Source organism: Cygnus atratus, chromosome 17 (genome assembly GCF_013377495.2).
Source record: "Cygnus atratus isolate AKBS03 ecotype Queensland, Australia chromosome 17, CAtr_DNAZoo_HiC_assembly, whole genome shotgun sequence".
In the NCBI taxonomy this organism is placed as follows: domain Eukaryota; kingdom Metazoa; phylum Chordata; class Aves; order Anseriformes; family Anatidae; genus Cygnus; species Cygnus atratus.
In genome coordinates, this window is record NC_066378.1 from 9,065,368 (window position 1) to 9,084,382 (window position 19,015).

A 19,015-nucleotide genomic window follows, 5' to 3' on the forward strand; every position below is an offset into this window, starting at 1 on the left:
AAGAGAAACACAAGGGAGGAAGAAAAAATTACCTGGGGGTTGAGTCTGGTTACAATAAAATGCTGCCACCTGCACCATTATAGAATCATTAGGGTTGGAAAAGACCTTCAGGATCATCTGGTCCAACCATCCCCCTACCACCCACGTCCCCCTCTAAGCCATGTCCCCAAGCACCAGATCCAGCCTCTCCTTAAACAGCCCCAGGGACAGTGACACCACCACCTCCCTGGGCAACTCGTTCCACTGCCTGAGAAGGAAGGAAACACTTTGCTAAAATTTAAAGAAAAATATTGAAGAAAAAAAGCCACCTGATAAAGAACAACTGCTGTCATTTACATAACAGAAATACATTTACTACTTTTCACATCGGCTAGTAAAAATGCCATGTGTGCTGGAATCCAGGCTGCATGTTTTCCATGGGGAGACAGGTGCCTGCTGCCTACCCTCAGGGTAACTTCTGTATTGATTCCACCTGTGCCGGAGAAATGACTGTAGTCTGATGATCAGGACTGTGTTCCTGGAACTTTTTGCGACTAAATCTAAATTTTAGAAAAACAGTTGTTACTAGCTAAAAGTATAGAACGTGTATGCATTTAAGATAAAATTGAAAAGAAGTGACAGAAAATGTAATTTTAAATACCAACATATTTGTATGTAATTAAAATGAACTACACTGTTATCTGAAGAGTAAAGGACTTAATGAAAGTGTTCTCCCATCATTTTCACGTATTGCCAATTTAAAAGTGAACAATGATATTTACTAACGACTTGAGGCATTTATTTTCAACAGCAGAATGTAAAGTAAAAGATTACCTAACATAAACTGAATCATCTAAAGTATCTGCATGTATACAGTTGCCATCAGACTGAGAGTCACAACGCATGCTGTCGAGTGCTTCTGCTTGAAAAAACTGACAGGGAGTTACGGGTTCGGCTGTGCTGCAACAGCAGGTACTGTGGACATCTGCTGCAATGTAGCTGTGGCTGGAGTGAGCATACTTCCTGAGGCCTGTAAGTACCATAAAACAAACTATTGTATTTTTCGTTTACAAGTGTTGCAAAGTGACCACAGAAGAGGATGTGAAGACTTAAGAAATTCTTCCACTGATGGAGATAAATACCTTGAATGAGAACAATTATATTAGTACCGTCAGATGACATTTGTTCCACTCTGTGTATGGAATGCCTTTTTCATAATCAGAAAATCCACTGTGGGATGAAACCCAAAGCCTTGTATCTTTAAGAAGGAGCTTGTCTATCCTTGTTTGTTGAATAGTGTTCTTTTATTCTTGAACAAGACTGTAATTTTAATTTACATTTAAGTCCATCTCCAATGACCTCAGCTCAGATAATACCAAATACTCTTGTTACTCAGCATCCCAGTTCTCCAGATTTGTTGAGAGTCCCACAGGCAGCCTCAGTGAATTCAAAACAGACGCCATAAGTGCACATGAATTACAGAATCATTTAGCTGAGAAGAACATGTGTCTCTGCATGCAACTTCAGGAGTGAACTGAATTCACACACCACATGGCAATCATGATTTTTTTTCTCACCTGTGTTCCCCATTGTGGTTGATGCTGAGTTTGGACTTGCTCCACTGTTTGTCCCTCATCTTGCTTCTGAGGAGGCTGCCACTCCTGCAGCTGTGGAGCTACTACATCTTCAGTCAATGCCTATGACAACAGAAGTAGGGGAAGGAGAGGAAGCTAACTCAATAATCCTCTTTAATTGTTTTAACTTTGAGTAGAGCAAAAACATGGTTGTTACCATGAAGTCATGTGAAGATTTATGCTGAAATTAATTCCTATTTATCTATACCAATAATTGTGACAGAAAATTCTGACTTGACAAAAAAAATTATATATATGTAACACAGTTGCCTGTTTCTGACATTGCTAAAATACCAGGGTGTAAGAGAACAGATCTGGAACAGACAACTGATAGCTTTGTGGCACTGATAGAGGGGATTAGGCAGTCAAATCCCATATTGAATAATTTTCAGGCTTTCAAAAACCCTTATAATTTTTCCTAATTTCCAGCCTTTGCAATTGTTTTTATATGAAAGAAAAAGTAATTAAAAACATTTGAAACTTAAAAGAATTTTAAAACTATATTAAAAAGAATTAACAGAATGGAATAAACGTGTAAAAACTGAACAGACCTTTTCCATTGTCGTCATAGGCTCTGCAGAGCTGGAAACAACTTCAGACATAAATAGCTTGTCATAGTTGCCTACACTGAAAGTAAATAAAATAACTTACACTAACTGAATTTTGTGCAACTGTTTTAATATTCGTGACATTTTAAGACAAGGAATTTTAAAAGTCTGGAATAGAACTCTGATTAAGATTCAGCAAAACTGGGGAGCTGGGGATTAGCAGGGAACTCTAGCCAGTTCTCTACCTAGAAACGTGATAGCTATATTGTTGGACCTAAGAACAGAGTTAAGGAAAGCCTGGGCTAACCCTCCTGGTATATCACATGGAGCAGTACTAGAAGCTTTTCTTTACATCAGCAAAATGCAGATTTGATCTTTGACACTAAATGCACTACTTTAACTCAAGGCTGATTGTCATCACAACACCTCTGACAAGAGAAATGCCACTGTGAAATACATTTGTGCTTAAGAGGAAACAAAAAAAAAAAAAAATCACCGATCAAGCCACCAATGCGATTAAATGTTAAATCTGGGAAAAATTGTAATTGATGGTAGAAGTAAACTTACAGAAACCTGTTTGAGAAACTTCTTTTTCTAGCAGTCATTGTCATCAGCTCAAAATGGTTCATATAGATTTGATTATGCTCAGAATTCTTGTCTTTAGAATAGGCTTGTCTAACACGAAGAGGATAACCATTTATGTTCTGGAACAAGTAGAAATTGAAGACACAGGTACCAAAGTAGTCACAAATGCCCTCCTTCAAAAAACAGTTTACAATATTCATGACTGAAAACAATTCATATCCTATCTCTTAAATAAAAGATAAAATAAATAGCTTCACTGTCTTCTTATTTGTAATATACTAGAGTGGAAAGTGGTACATTCAAGGTCATAATATTCATACAGCAATGGGAAAATTAATATTTTTAAGTGTAAGGAAACTATAAAAAATACACCCTATAGTAGCCATACTGACAGGGGAAGATATTTACTAGCATTTATTTGTATTAAAAAAAATAAATATAGTTATGATTCTGCCTATTAAACACTGGCATAGTCCACTAACAGCAATGAGGAATAAACAAAAAAAATAACCAAACGACAACAAAAAACCTGCAACAAGTAGGTTACAGGTTTGCATCATAATGTAATGCATATCTCAATTGAAACTCACCTTTCCTTCTGCACCTACAAATGTTTTTATGTAATGATTTTGGCATTGTTCTGGGGAGCGATAAACATAGTTACAAGAGTTAACAACATCGCTGACAAAGTCCCAGTTCACTGTCTGTGCTGGCGACAGGATAGCAAGGTTTAAAGGAAGTGCCAGTAACTGTTTCACCGCCTAGGGAACAGAGAGAAATCTAGTGTCATGCTTTAAATGCTTTTTTTGAGCATACAGATATGTATAAACGCATGTTAATCAAGATCTACAGAAGCTGTAATAAGCTTCAAGGTAACTTTTTTTTTTTTTTTTTTTTTAAAAATCAATGAAGTTCTGTTCTGAAGACAAAGTCTTACTTTTAACAGTGCCACATCTTCACTAATTAGCCATGCAGGACTATCTTGCCAAGTGCCAGCAGCTGACTTGATGTGAGCTGACAAAGGTCTTGCAAAATACACTTGCTGTTTTACAAAGAGGTGGGCCTTCTGGGCTTTGCTCTTTTGTCGTGTTTTCAATGTTCTTGGAGTCACTTGATCAAAAAGTGAAGGTGGAGGAATCCTTCTACGGCAATGTTTCTTTCTTTCACCTGGAGCTTATTGACAGGACAAAGTACAATTTCCAGTAAGAAGGGAACTTCATGCAATAAGATCATGACAGAAAACTGACTGCTACAAATGATATGAATAATGATAAGCCTTTCACAGTGCTTTTCTGAATGCAAGTACCTTATATCTATGGTCTTCTAGTACTGTATGTGACTTGATCAATCATTTTTAAATAGCTTCTCACTTCAGGAAGAAAATAAGCATTTAAAAAAAAATAGCAAAGAAAAGAAGAAAAAAATCCCTCTGCTCTCACTATATCCTACTATGTTTTGTCTAAGCAATGTCAAGCTTAACAGAAATAACAGTACATGCATGCCTAAAATTTTAAACTACAAATGTAAAGGTATTCTTGCAGAAAGAGGTTTCATATCGTTTCCCACAAAAATGTTACTGCATCTTCCAATGCAATTCCAAATCCAACTTACAAGGCAGATCTGTTCTCTGCCGCTTACGTGCCTTCCTGACAAACGGAGGTGGAAGCTTAGACTCTGGTATTGGGGTACTACTGTACATCAGACACATAACAGAATCAGTGTAGACATCATTGTGATTCTCAGGTACGACAGGGGGAGTCCAAATCTTAAAAACAAAATTAATAATAATAAAAAAGAAACATCACAGTTTGCCATTAAAGTGTTTTTACATAAGGTTTCCTTCAGATGAAATAGGAGTCGTTGACTTACAGGCATAACTTCTACTTGTCCATCTGGTCTTTCACAGACGAATTCCTGTATAAGAAAAGGAATTTTTGATACCCCAATGCATTGTTCACCACAGAACCTAGCATTTATAAACATACTGCAAACATGCTTAACTATAATAAAAAAAATGCATTACAAAAAATAATTAAGAAATAAACCTTAATTTTCAAAAGGCAATATATTTTGCTCAGTCTCCTCCCTCAGTTAATATCGTCTTGATATATAACTGCTGTTTTCACAGGAGGACTGTGGATTGGTAGGTTGACCTGGAATTGCAATCAACTACTCTACAAAATTACTGCCGTCCACAGAGTGACAGCTTCACGTTCAAAAGAACAATATTTGTGCAAGGGTACAAGATGAGTACAATAGGATTTTTACAGACATCCTTAAATACACGAAGTTCATAGTTGCAATATGCAAATTTTTTGAAAAGCCGGGACTTGTAGATCCCTTGCTGTTACCATGTTGTAAGCATCCTGTCTGGTATAGGTTAAGAGTTCTTCTTTCACTGCCTGCTGAGTTTTTTCTTTTGCCTTTTTCAGCTCCTCGGCATGCTGGTATTCCCATTTTATGTTTGCAGTTTTTAACTCCTTTTGGGGAAAAAAAAAATTACACTTTAAAATATTACAGCTTTTCACAATAAAAATGCTAACAGCTGTGAATTGCCACAGATTTGAGCCTGGTAACTACATCATAAATTCACTTTTTATAGGCTAGTAGTGATAGCAAAGTTAGTTAAACTGCGTTTTCATTCATGGGCAAGGACTTATGCCATTAAAGAGAAAGTGAAATATGTCTACCTGTTAGTTAGGAATCAATGTGTTTTTAGAGCACAATCATTTCAAGCAAAATTTCAGTGCTCCTAAACAAAAACAAACGAACAAAAAGGAAAGAAAAGAAAATCTGGCAAATGTTGGGGTTTTCTGGTTTTACAAATTTAACTTTTGTTTTTATTAATTACTCCAGAAATGAAATACAGTCCCTTACCTTGCTGACTTTCTTGCTTTTTTGATCATTCATAGTATGAGACGATTCCAAGAAATTCAATGCATATTTTTCAATTGGTGTAAGCTATTCAGAAAAACATTTTGTCAAGCTGCTAGTTATTTAGCTTTAGAATTAGAAACACATATAAATAACCAGTGATTTAAAAGCAAACAAACAACAACAGGAAAAAAATAATAATGTATTTATTTCGGTTGCAAACACCGGCACCGTGATTAAGGCAGAGAAGAGACCCAAGGACCAAAGTTTGGCATTCTGGTCCCTAGTTAGTCTGCTGACATTCCACCAGGATCACTGAGAGTAGGCTCCAAATATTGCCCACCATTTTGCTAACTGAAAAAAAAAAAAAAGAAAGAAACCCATCCAAGTTAGTCTGCAGACTCTTGACAGCTTGTTAATAAGCAGGCTGTTACTTGGGTTCTGCACTAGTAGCCAAAAAAAAAAAAGAAATAAATTGGAATCCGACAGAACTTAACAAGTGCTAAGAATAGTCATTTTGTGAATTAAAAGAAAGAGACCCAAAGCTTCTAAGAAAAAGCACAAATATCCGGCAAAGCATAGGGCTGTAAGACAAGTTTATATCACAATTTAGTCAAAAGCAAGTCACAATCTTCAGGAGAACATTTGGTGACTTAAGTGTTTCTGTACGTGAACAGATCTGCCGACAAGCTCTGAGTACCTCCCAGGACTGTTTCAATATTTACGTTTACACAGAACAGTTTCATGTAAGTGAAGTGGAAATCAGGTACTTTGTGAAAGCCAAATGGCTCGTTGCACAGGATAGTAAATATTGAATATCTCTAACGGTTTTTGTAAATCCAGAGAAATCGTCATACCTGATCCACAAAGCTAGCCAGCTCTTCTAACTGCGAAGGAGCCGTGGTATTTCTTGAATTATACAACTCTGAATCTATGTCATCTCTTACGTCAGATCGTGTCTCTTCTGTAAACTTTTTGGAATCCTCTTTTCCACACTCAGTACAAAGAACCTAATGAAACATGTATCATGCCAGAAGTTTTTTAATCATCTTAAAACTCAGTTTTAAAACAAGTCAGGTTACTGACACATTTGAAACCTTTTGCTGTAGGAAATGTGATTTCATTTGACTAAAACAACAAAAATAGTTTTAAAATAGTTTAAAACTCTGACTCTGATACAGTAAAGCACTTTTTTTAACATGTCAAAGAAAACATTCATATTCTCAATATTGAAGTACCTGAGTTAAAAATTCTACTGAACAATCATCTCCCTGAGTAGCCACGTCTTGAATCAGATGTTTAATACCATTTTTCAACAGCCTCTCTTCTACAGAATTACCACTTACAAGCCTGTAAAACAAAGAAACATTAAATACTGTTCCCTAGAACACAGTGAAACTTCCTGAAATTCAATTTTTCCATTTCTAGTGTTCCTCAACTACCACAGTGAGCAACAATGCCAGCTGAGGGACCACCAGGTATTTTTGTAGAAAACTTTGTATTCAATTTTAGTTTCACAGAGGAACCAGATTATGTAGACTACAACAATAACCTCAGACAAAAATCCTAGTTTCCCCTAGAAATATCATCGCTCTATTTTTCATTTTAAAACACCTATTTGTCAGTGTAAGAGTCACCTGTATATGTGAATATCTCTGCCTCTTGCAATTCTATCACACCACTCTTTAGCCTTTTTATCTGACAGTGGATCTAAATCAATATCATAGAACACAACAGTGTCCGCATCTACATGGCTGACACCTGTAGAAGGAGTGTGGGAAGAAACAATAGCACAGAAGAATCTCTTGTCTTGGTTGAAGCTTTTTATGGATTCCTAAAATGCAGAGACAAATAACCTAGTTACAAATTCACATTAATAAAGCATAAATCTCTGTGCAAACTTTTCAAAAAATGAGAAGATCAGAAAAGCTGCCTTCTGATTAATTCCTAAACATAACTTAAAATGTTGGCAAGCTTAATACATCTGAAAGTCCATGTTACAAATCTACGCAGTTCAAAATTAACTTATGGAGCATTAAAAATATCAATTTATGGTGCATTCAACCTGATAAAATCTACAGGTCTATGACAGTAGTCATATTTTTGTCCTATGACTAAGCACACCTGACTGGGTTATTACATTCTGTGCATGCTTCATTTTTCTTCTCTATTGACTAAATTGAATCCCTTCTACTGTGCTGACTTGCGTTGCTTTAAACCAAAGTACTCCTTTATGTTTTATAGTGCATCTGACAGAAAACATAATAAGGCAATCTGAAATCAAAAGTAAGAAAAGAATAATGTATCTATATCACTAATGTTTGCTCAAACGGTAGGCCCCAAAGGATACCAAGAATCTTACTGGGGAGGGAAATGAGCATGCTTTGAGTTTATCCTCAGGCAGTGCCAGGGCACTCTACAGAAACAAAAGCCCCTGGAGTAAGGCTGAGGAAGTACCAACATAAAAACAGGAGCTATGCTTGAAGTGTTAGTAATGTAGATGCCTACAGACACAGAAAGTAAAAGCAATTATTCAAAACACTATTGCGAAATTAAACATCTGTATTTCAAGCACAAATTACTCATATATACATATAGGACAACTTACGGCACATCTCTCAGAAACACCCTGGATGCTTCATCAAATAGTAATATGACTGACATATTTTGTACATAATTAGGTATTTTGTGCTACAGACACATATATATTTTGCTTAAATAACTAATGAACTTATGCAAATAAATTCTTTGAATGCATTAAATGACATTTAAGCATTTTCCCTCCCACTATGAGCATCTATTCACTATTAACTTGAGTAAGAGGTCCTCTTACCAGATAATGGCAAACGTGAGCATCAGTCTTACCAACTCTTATGTACGTGAGAAAATGCAAGTCTAAGAAAAGCTCCAGTATATCAAGCATTGGAATCATCCGCGTCAAAATCAGTACACGATGCCCTCTTCCTTTCAATTTCTGAAGCAAAACAGCTAGCGCTTCCATCTTGCCTGTTTATGAAATAAGAACTTGAAGGTTCTGCAGGCAGCATTTAGCAATTACAGAAACTGTGTTTGAACAGTTGTAAAAGGTAGCTTTGTGTGTGTGTGTTGGTTTTTTTGTTGTTGTTGTTTGTTTGTTTTTTTAATACCTGAATCAAGTTGCACCAGTTGGGGGTCTGGAAACTGTATAAAATGAGGCCTTGCTATCTGCTGCACTGGATGGAAGAAGGGCAGTAGCTGTTCCTTCAGATTAAACTTGAAGACCTTCATTTCATGGGTATATGAATAAGGAGGATTTGCTACATACAAACATGGAGGAGCAACAACTACAGCTGGCAACACACAGAGGCCTCTAAAACAGAAAAGCAAACTTTAATATATCATTTTTTAACATTTTAACTTCTTAAAAACAGTAAGAATGCAGATGTCTCCATGGAAGCATAAAGGACTTGGCTAAAGGTAGTTGCAAGTAAATCAGTAGATAGAAGTTTTATGTTAACATCAGGGAAATATAAAAACACTCAAGATCAGAAGACATAAGGAAATTACCACTATCCCTAAAGTTACCAAGACAAGCTTCCCTCTAACTTACAACTCCCATATTTTTGGTAATAATTCACAACAAAAAACAAACAAACAAAACAAAAACAACAACAAAAATCAAGGTATGTCATGCTTGAAAATAGAGAATTGCTATATAACTGAAAACAATTGCCATGGAACTATTAAGAGTTTTAAAATTTTAGGATGATCTGAAATTATAGATTAGGGATGCAAAGTCGATTCAGCATAAATGAATTTAGCCTGCAGTAAGAATAAAACAAGGTAACACGCTTATCTCTTTTGGATATTTATGTTAAATAAACTGTTAAATGCTATTTTGAATGGTGTTGGATGGTAGCATACACCCATTAAAATTTGTGCAAAGACTGCAGACGGATTTGTCTCAATTACCTAGTAACAATATCCTTCAGGGCAATCTTTTGGTGCTTTAGTGTCAGAATGAGTTCTTGCAGTGGATCCTTTAGAATCTCCGAAGTACTTGAATATGGAAAGCAATTTGCAAAGCCAGCCCAGCCCCATTTGTTAATCCTGGCAGGATAATGCTGAGAAATTTTTCTTTCATTGATCCACAAACAAATTTCTAACAAGTCTCTGCCATACAAGGGGGTTCGGGAACAACGATGCTCATTCCTCAAATATATTTTGTCCAGGTGTTCCTTTAGTTGTCTTTTTTCTTCTGTGGTACCCTTTAAAAATAAAAATATATATATTTTTTTTCTGAACATATTTTGACCAGACAGAAGAAAAGAAATCTGTGCAGAAGAAAGATGAAAATAAGATAATTTAGTTAATGTGAGTGTTCTTTGAATTGATATGAAAGGAGAAGCAAATATGAAAAAAAATAATGATTAGAATAATATCTGTCCTTGCATCACAAACATTAAGTTTGGTATTTAATGGAAAATAAAACTGCTTTCCTACTCTATGCCTACCAGAAAAAAATATAATGGCATTTCAAAACACCATTGGAGAGTCCACTATGACAGGTGGATGAGACTAGTGGATGCTACATACTTTAAAAATAAAAGCTTTGTCTATTTCAGTGAACAGATAACCACACATGAATCTTGTATATGTTACATTGTTTGTGATCAAGTAAGTACTCTATCATATAAAGAGTTAGTGTAATACCTGAGTTGGACACCAATGTGTAGATATCAATCTAGATTTAGTGCTTGAGTCATCCACTGTTATAATTAAATGAATTAATAAATTCATTTTTCCAGGAAAGCAGCAAGACAAGAAAAATATTTTAGTGAAGAAAAATAATTCCATTTAATTTCACAGACATGACATTAAAATATTAGGATATTCTAGCTTCTATGGTTTCCATTTCTGAATAATTCAAAAATGGAAAAGAAAAAAAAAATGAACTCAAGCTGATCAATGAGCTTCACTGAAGTTCCATGCTCTTCTAGAAAGAAACAAATTTAAAGACAAGCAACAGATTCACTGTTTAAAAACATAAAAGTGTACTGCATAATGTCACACCTTGTTGCTTCAAAGACTCTCTACCAACAAGCAGACAGAATTGACTGTAAGACAAAGTAAAAGTTTTCCCTCTAAACTGTAATGTTACAGGTTTCTCTGGCTGACCAATTCTCTCTTGTGCTCCAGTAGTGGAAGCCATTGGGCCGAGTACTGCCTTGCTGGCTGTTAAGACAAAAAAGGTACAAAGTTTAAAAATAATTTCCTCACTGTAAACTAGAAGATTTCATGCTTACCTTACACTTATGTGCTGTATTTCCAGTGAAGAGGAATTTTACTCCAGACATGACTCCTGGGTTGCACTTAAATGCAAACAGACTAGGTCTCTCTGTTTGTTCTTAAACTACATGCGAAATGTTCTTCCCTCAGTGAGGATAATTTCCTAGATGCTAACTGTTTGACTGGTATTTCACATGTATATTTGTATGAATTGATAACGTACAGACTTTGTGAGGGCTTCAAGAATCTGCACAGGTATATTTTATGCAAAGTTATTGGAGAAGACAACCACAGGATTAGAGATTTTTCTCCTTCACTGTTCATTTTTAGCAACATGAGGAGCTCTTAGAACAGTACAACCTTATTTCTCCTCCAACTTTGAACAATATAAAAATACGTAATTATATGAGAAAGTCAGAAAGCAACACTTTATGTGTACCGCACACCTTTTCTATGCTGAAATCCTGAAAACATGGCAAGGGGTTGTCGTCTTTGTATTTTCTCATGGTGGTCTGCCATAACCGTTGCTGTGTCCACTGTCTGCTGCAATTGAGACCTTGTGAAGACTCGAGTCCTGCCTTCGGGTTTTTGTCCATACTGCACTGGTGTAAATAACCTAAAAATTAACAAATCCATCTTACTACACATATAAAAACCATACATGAGGAAGTTGTTAGTCCCTTCATCCTAATACACAAATTAAGTTAAAAAACAAATAGTTTTAATCAGTAATCTGACCTAGAAGAGCTGCAGAGTGTACAGCAGGAGAGATTTTGCTTCTCTTGTGGACTTAAAGAATGCAGAGGAAACACAATATACTATTAAACGTAAGGTATGCTGAATGCTCTGAGGCTCCAACCATCTCTGAAACATTATGTGAAGGAATACAAGGAACACAGATCTCCCAAATACCTTTATCATCTTCGGAGTTTGGAAACAGCAAAAAACCTCCCCAAAAGATGCTAATAAAGGTCAAACTTCTTAACAAAGCAAAATCTTAACTGTGGCTGGGTGCAATGTAAGGACAAAAAGCAGAGGATCTCTACTTCCATGCATCTTGAATGCCTACAAATTATTCATACAGTCTGGTTTTAAAAACACACTGAAACAGCTGACTTCACAGTAATTGTTTCATATACACTACTTCAGGGAAACTAAAGGTGTCTAAACAGCAAAAGAATGAGATCTGTTTCTGTTCAACTTTAAAAAAAAAAATCTCTCTCTTCCAACTCTCAGATTTTATTAGCTGACAAAGCTTCATTCTGGCAGAACTGCCTAATAGAACTAGTGCAGGACCTCCTCCTTGTCATCTGTTACAGCCATGTGTTACACAAGCTGTCTTGGAGCTAATGTAATTCTGCTGTAGAATAAGTCAGAGCAATGTTTAGGTAAACACTCTACAATACATTAATCTGATAAAAGCAAAGTATGGTTACTGAAGTCCAACACTGAAAAATGACTCTCCCAATTGATTTTCAGAGAGTAGGTTCAATAGAACAAACAAAAGGTCAAAATTCATCAGCAAGCCTCTTTTCTACCCATAGAAAGAAAGGAAAAAAAAAAAGAAAAAACAAAGATTTAAGTGCATTGCAAGTGCATCTTAGTGTTAAAGTGAATTAGGAGGAGAAGATTTAATTATTATGCTTAGGAAACTCTCTACAGCAGAAATCACTTCCAATGTTCAACAGAGTTGAAGTCTGTTGTGTTTCTGAGTTTGGCAATAAGGATCACAAGTGAGCCTTCATAACTGAAAAGAACTATCAAGTGGTAAAATGCAGTTTGCTTTCCCTCAGGAGACTCAAATAGAGTCCTATCAGCAATCAGTTTGGAAACAAAATAGCAAGACAAACAAATGCATCTGAATGTACCCCCTCAGCGCTCACAAATATTATTCATTTTCACCCGGTACTTAAAAATCACTAGAACGTTGCATACCTATTTGGTTTGAGTTTCACTGGCTCGAGTCTGGGTGATGAAGGAGAACAGTAGATCTCTTCAATAAACTTCCTAGTTACCTTCAGTTTTGGCAGCATTTGTGCTTCATAGCGAGTCATTTGGTCTTCCATCCCAATCACATCAAAGAGAGACTGGTCTGTGTGCTTAAGAAAAACAAAATAAAGAAATATTCTACTACCATTCAAGTGCAGCTATAAAAAAGTGGTAATAATATTCCACATTATCTGATGATTAAAAAGCACACAGCTGAAGCCAGAACGAAATGAAAACTTGGAAGAGTCAAGTATCATGCGATTTTGCAGAGAGCAGCTGCAGTTACTTTAAAAGGTTTCAGCAACCTCTACCATGAAAATAGAGTATTATGCTCATGTTACCAAGAGTCAACAACAGGACAGCACGCTCGGATTACAAGCTCTGCAGTTAATGCAATGCTTGTAGTCAAAACATTTGTCTTAGTAGAACTGAGATTCCAGTCTCATTCATTCCCACCTTGATACATTAACCCTACTTCCTCCACAAGCCCTGACACCCTCCTCCCACCCCAAAATAGTTTTCCAACAGGCTCAACTGAATAATTATTTGAATTTCCCAGAAAAAAAAAAAAGGGAAGAAATCTCTTGCAATGTAACTTCAACTGACTACGGTTACAACTAAACTGTGAAATGAGACAGCTTCTCATTTTCAGGGCAGTACACAGCTTAATTATGCCGTTGCTGCTCCTGAGGACAGGGCAAGAATGGCACTTTTCCCTCGATTCCAATATCCAATATTTTAGATTAACTGGAAACTTTAAGCAAAATCAGAAAATGGAAAATGTTGCAAAATAGTCTGACCTTCTGTGATAAGGACAGCAAGTACCCAGCTTACCTACTAAATTCAGTACTGCCATGAAGTCAACAGGTACTATTTATAATCGTCGTGGTTGCTTCTAAGAATTAAAAGAATTAGCAATTCACAGATTTTGAAATTTATTGGAACCTGACTTGTAATATATTGTACTCCTAAACCACCTGCTCTCCCAGTCAAATTAAATCAAACACAAGAGAGTTACTTCCCTACGTACCTTCCAAAGATCCCATCTTAATGCACTCAGCACTAGAGAAGCAGTTCTAAACTCCAGTGTCTCTAGCACAAAGGAAGAGCTGGGAAGCCGGGGATTTATCAGATCAGGATGATTGCACACCCTTAGGAGCTGCATCAGAATATGGAGAACACTGACAAAGTGCCCACTTCTAAGACATTCTTGAGTTCTGTTATTTAAAATGAAAATATAATTATGTTTTTTAAAGTGCTTTTTAGGAGCTTAGGTCTTTCTGCGCATTCAAATTGTTTTTCTAAATAAACCTGACAAAACCAATTTATTGAACTTACTGTAGTATGACTTTAAAAATGCAGTCTTCCATTCCTCCAGCTTCTCTCACATCCACACAAACTTTTAATAATTTGTAGAATACATTCTGATTTAAAAACTCACATTATTATAAACCTGCATTTCTTAAATACCCACTATTTCAAATGAAAGTGGCATGAAATAATATACAAATACATATTGTCAATATTAAGGCCATGTTTTTTATTGCCCGAGTAAATACCACTTTAAATCATCAAATTCACTGTAAAATGTAAACAAGGCACATTAGGAAAGTGAAGTAAAATATAAACTAGGATATTCAGTTCCTAAACAAGTGTTAAATTTAAACAAAAGCTGTGGCACATGCTCAATTGCCTAAGTTATAAATATAGAATACTGTGTTTTGTCCCATAATCTGCAAATACTGTTCATTTATTCTCCTTTTCACCTTGTAAAAGGATTAGATATAAAAAAAACAAACACGGAAGAAATTACTGAACGCAATTGCCACTTAGTGTGGAACATGATTAGCCTGCACAGCACTATGATTATGCCACACACTTTAATCTTTTGGTTTGCCCATGACTCACTTAAAAATAATATGCCAACAGTTAAGCTCTCTTACTGTAACTGGAATGCTTCCTAACTTATCATTTCAATAATTGAGCAACTAAGAACAACTCAACAGATGTACCTGGGTTGAGACAGGATGTCTTTATACATTGACTTCTGTCGTTTAGAAAGAGTACACATCAGCACATGCTCATATTTCCTCGCTAACTGCTTCTCGACATGAATTTTGGACCTCCGCAAAATAAATGACTGAACTACCTAAAAGAATACAAAACAATAATTTCTTAATTGTGTTCCCCCAGAGAAAAAGATACTAGAATTAAGACACTATCCTCAAGGGAGACATACTCTCTGCAGTCTTATTGCCACTGTCTGGTAATGATCCTCATTCCCCTCTGCAGATGCTACCTTTGTAAAATCCAAATAGAATTTGGAAATCTCTGGGATCAGGAAACAGACAGTGGTCCACAGATCTTTTAGGGCAGTAGGCAGAAGTGTATCCATCAAGAGTAAGCGGTGATTACTATAAACAATGAAGATAACAAATAACATAAAATTTATTTCATAAATTGAATCACAGCAAGAAAAAAAAAGTTTTAAGTACTGAAGTTATTTCAGCAATTATCTAAGACAAAAGCAAAAGGAAAATTTGTAGTGAGTACTCCAGACCTGTGGAGACTGAATACTGCATCCCAGTGCTTCTCTGTCAGATTATTACCATTTTGCCTCTCGTCTAAAACTAGGTACCTCCATTGCACTTTCATGAATGCCTCATAGTCTTCGAAGAAGTGCTTGCAGGAGGCAACACATATGTTAAAATTGTTGGGGTCAATCCATTCCTGCAACATAAAAACACAAACATCCTAAAGGGATATATTTTTTGACAGATATCAGAGCAAAAAGAGGGCTAGAAGTTGTATGTTGTAATAGCGTCATTGGAGGAATCCAAGAAGTTCCTTGCAACTATGGAAGTCGGAAAAAATAAAAATAAGAGGGGAAAAAAAAGAAAAACAGGAAGAAACATATTTTGCAAATAAGTGTAATGGAATCTTGAAGCCTGGAAACAAATACGTGGTTTCTAAACTACAAAACACACACCAGATTTCCTGTTGTTTCTTCTGGATTATACATCAGTTTCTCAACAAAAAAAAACAAAACAAAACAAAAAAACACTCAACGCAATTTCTTAATAAGCTTCTGCAAATACTAAGATGAGGTAAAAGTCATTGGAACAAAGATGGAAGAGATTAGTCATTAGTCAAAAACATCTGTACAACGAACATCATGCCAATAAATAAATACGCACTAAAAAGGCTAGCCACTGCTGGTCATCAAAACAAGTTTTATCGGTAAATACCACACTCTGCTTTTTAGCCAGCATTCATGAAATGAGAAAGTATCTTCATTCTTCTTGTGCTTTCCGTATGTTACATAACAATAGAGAAAAGGAGGAGATTGTGAGATCGCCATCCTCAAGTTTTTAACCACAATGGTGCAAGTGGGATTCAGCCTGATACTTCCTTTCAGTGTAATGCTTACCTTACTCAGAAAATGTGTAGACAAAACTATGTTTCGTAATACCTGTCTAGTTTTTAGAAGTTCTCCTGGATCCCCAAGGTACAGAAGGATTCTCAAAGCAGGACACCAGCATTTCAGTTCAGTCTCCCACTCCAGTACATTAAAGTTTTGGGAAATAACAAGAATGGGACCCCAGTTACCTACAGAGATAACAAGTACAACGTAACTGGAAGTGACTACATATCACTTCACAGCTTACAAGAAAAGGCAACTGTGTACATACAAACAACATGCACTAAAACTCAATAGCAGGAGTTGTCTCTCCTTTTGTATACAAAGTATTTCAGATGCATTTCGTTAAAAGCATATTAACATATTAAACAAACATACACATTAACATACACATATTAAAAGCAATTTTGTCCTTACTGAAAATACATTCACTAATGAACTTTTAAAATAGATATTAAAAGGTCTATGTTTCATACCTTCATTACATGCCAGGTGGGCAAAAAAAGCTACAACTTGCACTGTTTTACCAAGTCCAGCTTCATCAGCCAGAATGCCATTAAGATTCATCTTATAGAGCTTTGCCAACCACTCTAGTCCAGTCTTCTGATATTCTCTAAGAGTGCCGTGTAACAAAGACGGAGTATTGCTTTTTACTGCTGTTGTGATTTGAGCACTGCCTTTGGGTAACAACGCTTCTGCAACAGCAGCCATGTCTGCTAAATCTCCCATATATTTCTTTGCAGTGGGCATGAGTAGGTCTGTAATCACCACATCTTCCTGAAGGCTCTCTTTCTCGACCATAGAGTCTCTTATTTCTGCACAAAGTAATAAAGTTAATGGCGCAGCCACATCTGAACTGAGCAATCCATTAAAAGGTTTGATGCCACTTACAGCTAAGCCAGAGTCTAAAGAACATAAGAAATCTACGCTATAAGAATAACGTAAAAAACAGTTTATGACAAATGATTACACAAACAAGGGCAACCTGCAGTGGGACACAGGTGCACATATGACAGTTTTAGTGAATTCAGTCTCACTCATGGCCCCCAAGGGACCCTGATTGATACAAACAGGAACTCAGCAACAAAAAGCCTTTACAGTGCATTCACCAAAGCTTTAGTAACACACGGGAAGTCAGAGAGCTAGAGAAAGGAGATATTTATAACTCAAGAACAAAATATTATTTTCTTAATATTTATTTTGGTAAGCTTATTTTGTTACTACTGGCATGTCCCACAATATTATGCTAAGAAAAGCCTGAGGTCCTTATTACCTTTTTTTGAGGTGTTCTGGCAGTTGAATACTTTCCTTCTCCTCTCTTCTAGCTCTACTTGCAATTTTAAATCTACCACCTAAAGTAGAGAGAGTGCAGAGGAAAAAGAGCAGAAGAAAGTGACAAATATGAATGCACTTAGCTTTAAATACAGCTGTGAATTGTTCAGCATTTCTTCAGTGGTCAGACAGACATCCAGACATGGCTACAATGCAGAACACTCCAAGAATAGCGTGTACAAAACTGACCATTAATAGCAGTTATCCACATAACACTTCAGAGCTACCCCAAAATAACTTGCATCAAAACTTTTATGTTCACAGTGAGCCAACTGCACCAATGAGGTTTAGTAAAACACTCTCCTCATGACATATAAGGCCTCATATTATTCATGCAATCGTAACGTGAAGCTATCTTTACCAAGGTATAATATTCACCAAGAGGACCGAACAAAGTTCAGTTGTAGAACTCTTGTTGTTACGATCCACGGGGTTTTTATTCGGAACTTCTTTGGGGGGGGAGGGGAGGTATTTACCTGCTTAATGGTGGACCAGAAACATTCAATTTCTCTAGCAGTAAAAGCAGCAACAGCCTTCAGTCGCTTCTCTTCTCTCTTTTTGCATGTTTCCTTATGAAGGGTCAGATCCTCATGGTAACGATGCACACTTATAATTAGCTGAATAAAGACATACAATTATTTTAAGTTTTCACTACATGTATTCTATCTAATAAATGTGTTTCTAAAGAAAGAAAAAAAATACAATCGATACGCCCTAAACTTGCCTCTTCACTGTGTTTGTGAAAACAAAAGTCATATACCCTCAGTGATTAAGTCCTAACCACAGAAACGCTGCCTATTCTTCCTACCCACAACTCCTTTTCTAGTAGGAAATATCAAATTCACATTACTCTCTTGGCACTTATCATCTTCCATCTTCTTTCTTGAAGAAAATCTGCTGCCATCCACTGCATTTCTTCCAAAAGATAATCATGGTGTGATTTGTGTCGTGGGGCCTCTTGGAGTTTGGGCAGACGTTTCAGAGACCATAAACCTGCTTTCCTCAGTGTTGTTATTCGCTGCAGAATTTCGTTTTCCTTCAAGCAAGATCATTATTACTATTGCACAATACAAAAGCAAGACAGACACTGTGAAAAGCGTTACACAAATAACCAATACAAATGATTCTGCAGTCCTTGCAGATATTCTGCATGGTCTGAAGTTGCACTTTATTAATATCTAATGAATAACCCATCTTTTGTAGATTTACATAAAGCTCTATGAGGAACTTTGTTATGGGGCAGTGTTACATCAAATCTGTAGAAAAGTTTGAGATGCACTGATACTGTCTCTAGAGAACTGTATTTTTTCCTCCTAAACTATAGTATTTCTAAATGTCATCAGGAGAGCAAGGTTGATACAGTGAGAATTTTCATAAAACTGAAA

General features: G+C 36.2%; 1 protein-coding gene and 1 non-coding gene across 2 annotated transcripts; both read right to left on the bottom strand.

The window, feature by feature from the left end:
- Nucleotides 1-793: 793 nt before the first annotated feature.
- Nucleotides 794-10,956, bottom strand: LOC118252829 (E1A-binding protein p400-like). The gene is made up of 14 exons (XM_050714280.1): nucleotides 10,906-10,956; nucleotides 7,258-7,454; nucleotides 6,859-6,970; nucleotides 6,478-6,630; nucleotides 5,624-5,707; nucleotides 5,098-5,226; nucleotides 4,616-4,660; nucleotides 4,358-4,511; nucleotides 3,684-3,919; nucleotides 3,337-3,507; nucleotides 2,729-2,919; nucleotides 2,165-2,240; nucleotides 1,557-1,676; nucleotides 794-1,009 (listed from the first exon to the last, which is right to left on the bottom strand). The coding sequence occupies exons 1-14, from the start codon at nucleotides 10,954-10,956 to the stop codon at nucleotides 923-925; spliced, it is 1,806 nt and encodes a 601-aa protein (XP_050570237.1). The 3' UTR covers nucleotides 794-922.
- On the bottom strand, nucleotides 7,937-8,074 carry LOC118253039 (small nucleolar RNA SNORA49). Its single transcript, XR_004780319.1, has one exon. It is a non-coding gene; the product is annotated as a small nucleolar RNA SNORA49 (small nucleolar RNA).
- Nucleotides 10,957-19,015: the final 8,059 nt, after the last annotated feature.

Bases quoted from the DNA above. Each gene is read 5' to 3' on its own strand.
- LOC118252829 (XM_050714280.1), bottom strand. From the start codon at position 10,956: ATGTCTGGAGTAAAATTCCTCTTCACTGGAAATACAGCACATAAGTGT. The intron at 5,227-5,623 runs GTAAGGGACTGT...TTTCCCCAAAAG, and splicing joins AAAGCAAGAAAGTCAGCAAG to GAGTTAAAAACTGCAAACAT. The intron at 2,920-3,336 runs GTGAGTTTCAAT...TGTTTTTTGAAG, and splicing joins TTGTAGGTGCAGAAGGAAAG to GAGGGCATTTGTGACTACTT.